Below are 5,235 nucleotides of genomic sequence, written 5' to 3' on the forward strand. Positions count from 1 at the left end.
GCTTACATTTTATCAAGACTTTAAGAAACACTAAAAAACTCAAAGTGTAATGTTTCAATTTACTCTCAACAGCAAATGGACAATGAGAACTACACTACTTGAAGAATGAACATTAATACTATGCACAGGTTTATTAACACAAGTGAGCATATATTATTTTATGTTGTATTGCTATGAATTCCATTGCCAATGAGTTCCTTCCCACTAGGCTGCAGCTGCCTTGTTAGTTTATTAGTCAGTTCATCTAAAGCTGCTGGGTCTCTTGTTAAGACAAAGCAAACAGGTTTGCCTTGCTCACAGATTTCAATTGAAAGGACAAACAGATCTCAGGTGTAACTTTCCACAAACAGGAATGTGCTTTGTAATAACTGCTCTCAGCAACGACTACTTCTGTCTCTGGTAAATAATTAGAAAGAAAAAAATTCTCTGAGGCATATAAAGATTTTAGAATATAAAAAGTTTTAATAAGTTCTGGGGGTCTAAGAAAATAATTTAAGGAATATAAAAACAAAAATGCTTGAGATTTCTTTTTCTTCCTATGCCATTATTATACTAAGATTTCAAAGGTTCAGAGTTTAAACATTGGTCAATGAAGTTCTGATAAGCTGGTAGAACACTGTCTACTTACACAAACTCAAGATATTAAAATTTCTTTGGTTGTCTTCTAAGTATAGACTTAAAGGTGTTTTTCATTGGGCTAAAGACATATAAATGACTCTCTGGGCAGAAAAAAGTTCAAGACTTTTAACCCAAAACTGTAGCTTTCATTTTGACTCCAAGGTATAAATCTGATCCAGTTGTTTTGCAGACACCTGTTAGCTGATTTCTCTACAGTGTGGATTTCCATACAATGATAATGTCTAGAATTTTTATCTCTTTTTGTAAACTAAAAATTCATGTTTAATTTTGGGAATTAAATTGTTGGGAATTTCCCAACAATTCATGTTGGGAAATTAAAGAAGTTCTAAGAATGTCAAAAACTGTCATAAGAATGACCAGCTGCCACAAGTCAAATAGACTCCAGACAAGTACAGCCTATTTCCTCACCAGTCTATTCCTGAGGATGGGATCTCTCCTGTTCTTAGAGTTCCTCCCCTTCCCCAATGACTAGGGCCATGGGCCTAAAATTTTCACATGTAATGTTTTCTTTCAGTTTCTAAATATTAACCTTTGTCCCTAGTCTATATTTGTCTCAGCATATTTCTACTTGGCTTAAAGACTTCATCCAGTCATCACCTGCAGACTGCAAACTGCTGAGCTAAAAGCTAATGCCAACCAGTCCAGCTGATGCAATTGCTCCCTGTTTCTTCAGATGGATTAACTATAAAACGCTTCTGAAAAATGTTCCATTGCCCAGTCTTTTACTAGCCCTTCCGCCTTCCTGGGTCCTATTAAGATGCTCTAGTTTCAGCCTGAAGTAGTTACAGATGAGAGTGCATTGTCCTTTGCCCATCTGTCCCCAAAAGGCTGAAACACTAAGTCAAAAGGAAACTCCTTGGCATCGGAGACAAAATGGCTAGATATAAAGTCAATTGGTATAACAGGAAAATTGTTCCAGATTTATTTAACTGATTGGTTCATTAACTAAAATGGTTCTAAAATATAATAGGATTAACAGAAGAAAGTCATATTTTCTTTTGTTGCTGTGACTCAGAATCACAAATGGTGTGGCCACATGGTGCTGTATGAACATCGCGTTCAGTCCTGCAGGGAGCTCAAGCATACCTTAATGTTATTGTAACAGTGAAGGATCTATTGCACTTTTACAAGCACCTAAGTGTAGTATAGGTTTAACCAAGAGTTGATTGTTTCCTTCTAGATCCAGTTACTCTTGTGAGCTCCATGACATCTGTTAGATGGTTCTCTCATCAATTCCAAGTACAGAACCTTCTTTGAGAGGCAAATATGTATATTATTTCTTTTTTGGTCTTTCTTTAGTGACTACCTTGGCTTTACCCAAAACTCCTTCGTCAGTGTTCTCCCCAGAGCAGCCTTCACATCTTTGTTCCTCAAAGTATAGATGAACGGGTTGAGTGTTGGTGTAAGAATGCCATAGAACAGAGCCATGATCTTGCCCCTATCATGAGAATAGCTTGAGGGAGGCTGAACATACATAGTGATGGCTGTGAAGTAGAATAAGAAGACCACCAGCAGATGTGATGCACATGTATTGAAGGCCTTCCAGCGACTTTCAGCAGAACGGAGTTTCAGTACTGCTTGAGCAATGAACACATAGGTGCCCAGGATGAGGCAGAGTGGCACTAAGAGCAGCAAAGCTCCAATAACATTGAGTTCAGCTTCATTCACAGTTGTATCAGTACAAGCTAGTTTCAAAAGAGCTGGGACTTCACAGAAGAAATGGTCTATTACCCTCTGTCCACACCTGGGAACCACCATAGGGAGAGTGGACTGCACAAAAGAGTTTGCAAAGCCACTAATCCAGGTTCCTGTGGCCATATGGATGCACCGTCTCTGGTTCATGATGACAGGATAGTGAAGGGGCTTGCAAATGGCAGCAAAGCGGTCAAAGGCCATGATGGCCAGAAGGATGGATTCTGTTGAGCCCAAGGCCAAGAAAATATAAAGCTGGGTCACACAGCCACCATAGCTGATGGTCTTTTCTGGACCTCTCAGGTTGACCAACATCTGAGGGACGATGCTGGTAGTATAGGAGAGGTTCAGAAGAGAAAGATTGGAAACAAAGAAGTACATGGGACTGTCAAGCTGGGGGTCTAGTCTGGAAACTAGGATAATAGAGATATTACCAAATAAGGCAAAGATATAGGCCACCAAAAATATTACAAAGAGAGGTGTCTCCAGCCAAGGCCGGTCAGAAAATCCCAATAAGATGAAGCCATCTATCAAGCTCTGATTGTTGGTCCACATATTAGTATTATCAGGTAAAATTTTAGCTACAACCTATAAATATCCAACTTCAGGGATGGGTATTAATTATTTAAGAGGAACCAACTGAGAATTAGAAGCAAGACATGTTGAGATAAAATTCCCATTTTCTCTCTGTACAGTGTTGTGTCAACACTGTTGTAATATTGAAAGGTCAGTCATATACCTGGGGAATGTTAATTAATGATTGTTAATTCAAGTTAGTTATTCTCTGAATTTTGTTTTAAAAATGCTTTGGTAGTCCTACCATTGACTCTACATGACATGGGTATTTAGTAGTGACAACATTGTACAGATTAACACAAATTTTGAGACGACAGATCTTTCTCCAGACCACTTGGCAGCAGGTAGCAAGCAATTAATCTGTGTCTTAGGCAGAGCTGAGGCACTTTGGCGTGTCTTAGGCAGAGCCGATTTGGCACATCAATTTTTCTCACAGTGACAAAGAGGCCAGGATCATCATGGGACCTGGGAAATTTCATAAAACCTGTGTGATAAGAAGATGGTATGTCAGGACATCTTTGGTTCTTTCCAGGCTCTATTGCCCATCCTATAAAGAGAAAGAAATCATCATAGAGGAAGAAAGCAAAACATCCGAGCAAGGCCTCAGCATTTCAGGCCTAAGATATTTGTACCACGTGAATGTGATATTTAAAAATGTTTGTATAAACTTGGAGTTTTACTCTTAGAGAAATCCAGAGTTTCAAATATTCATATCCTTGTATAACCTATATATGAATTTCTAATTTCTCAGCATTATCAGCATGTACAAAGCTATACATTTTCCTTCAGCCTCCTATATTGTTAAGTATAGCTCACTTGTTCTACTAAGTTGACCACCTCAGTTTGTCCATTCAAATCTTACAACTCCTTTATATAATCATTTAAGAAAAGTAACCTCTGGTCAATTTCTTTGATTCCTCAATTGTTTTTGTTGCGATGGTAAACAACTCAACTGGCGAAAAAAATTCTTTCTGCACAAGACTGATAACCAGTTTTATCATTGGAGCCTATGTTACTAAAAAATAAAAACAAAGTCACGTGTGGTAGTGATCGCCCACATCTCTCTCACAGTACTCCTAGAGTAAGATGGGAAGCAGAGACAGCAGAACCTGCCAGAAGTTCCTGTGTGTATCTCAACTGCAGAAAAAGTGAGAGACTCTGCCTTAAAACAAGGTGGAAGAAAGAAAAAACAGAAAGTAACAATTACTGAAATTGTTCTCTGACCTCAACACACATGCCTTGACATGCATATTCCCACCGTTACAAGCAGTATGTATACACTCAGTAAATAAATACGTTCTTAAATTCATTTTTGTTTAAATGTCTATATTTGAGTAAATTTGATTTGTATTTCTTTCTGGTTATTTTATAAACGTCACCTTTTCTTCCTCCTTCAAATCTCGGTTATTCTGTTCACTAGCTGTATGATTCTGAGGTGTCATTAACTATTTCGTGCTTCAATATTCTCCTTCTCTAAAAACAAGCATTGCTATGCTTATGTAAGTAAACATATTTACAAATATAATATAAATTGCAAACCTACCTCGGTTTTTGTTCTATTCCAGTTATTTAATAACTATGCATTCTTTATTTACCTGGTGTAAGTTCCCAAACATACTGTGCTTGCCTTATATTTACCGTGCATAATTGGCATATATAATTAACAGATATCTATTAGGAAGCAGTAAACACTACAAAGATAACAATTTGATGTGACTGTTAAGAGGTCGATTTCAGATCTACTGACCCCCTTGTTTGTTACTTCCTGTTACTGTAATGAGACATTGGTGATTTTGATGGTTTTAGTTAGCCAGGGCTATTTTCTGAGTTTGTATCACTGATCTATGAGGAGGATAAATGACAGTGAGGATGATAGGGAGCGACACTTTCTTCACAGCCTAAACTCAGAGTCGTTGCATATAAGCCTGGTGAGATGGCATATGCCTGTAATCCCAGCATTTGGGAGGCAGAATTAGAGGGTTGCAAGCTTGAAGCCAGCCTGGGTTACAATGAATAAATAAGTTTAAAAAAAATGAAAGAAAAAGACAAAAAAATTAAGTCTAAAACAGAGTTCAGTTGTAACCCAATGCCTTAACTTTGTGTTTCATAATTATTTAGGTATTGAAAAGTGATCATTCCCTTTGAATTGTAGTTTCTTCTATCATTAAAATTGTCAACTGGACCAATTCTTACTGATCTATTCATTAAATTTTTAGTTATCAAGGAACACCATAGTAGACACATGAAATTTAGGTTAATACTCCATGATATGTAGCTTTCCAACTCGTGTCCTATTTCCATCTTGAAAGTACACCAACTCATTAGGAA

The 5,235-nt window shown here is 37.4% G+C and overlaps 1 protein-coding gene across 1 annotated transcript; it reads right to left on the reverse strand.

Annotated features, from left to right (window-relative positions):
• Window positions 1-1,941: 1,941 nt before the first annotated feature.
• On the reverse strand, window positions 1,942-2,886 carry LOC148119292 (olfactory receptor 2B6-like). The gene has a single exon (XM_087897858.1). It carries the CDS (start codon window positions 2,884-2,886, stop codon window positions 1,942-1,944), a length of 945 nt encoding a protein of 314 aa, XP_087753984.1.
• Window positions 2,887-5,235: the final 2,349 nt, after the last annotated feature.

Source organism: Myodes glareolus, chromosome 18, assembly GCF_982192425.1.
Source record: "Myodes glareolus chromosome 18, mMyoGla1.1, whole genome shotgun sequence".
NCBI classification, from domain to species: Eukaryota; Metazoa; Chordata; class Mammalia; order Rodentia; family Cricetidae; genus Myodes; species Myodes glareolus.

Bases quoted from the DNA above. Each gene is read 5' to 3' on its own strand.
- LOC148119292 (XM_087897858.1), bottom strand. From the start codon at position 2,886: ATGTGGACCAACAATCAGAGCTTGATAGATGGCTTCATCTTATTGGGA.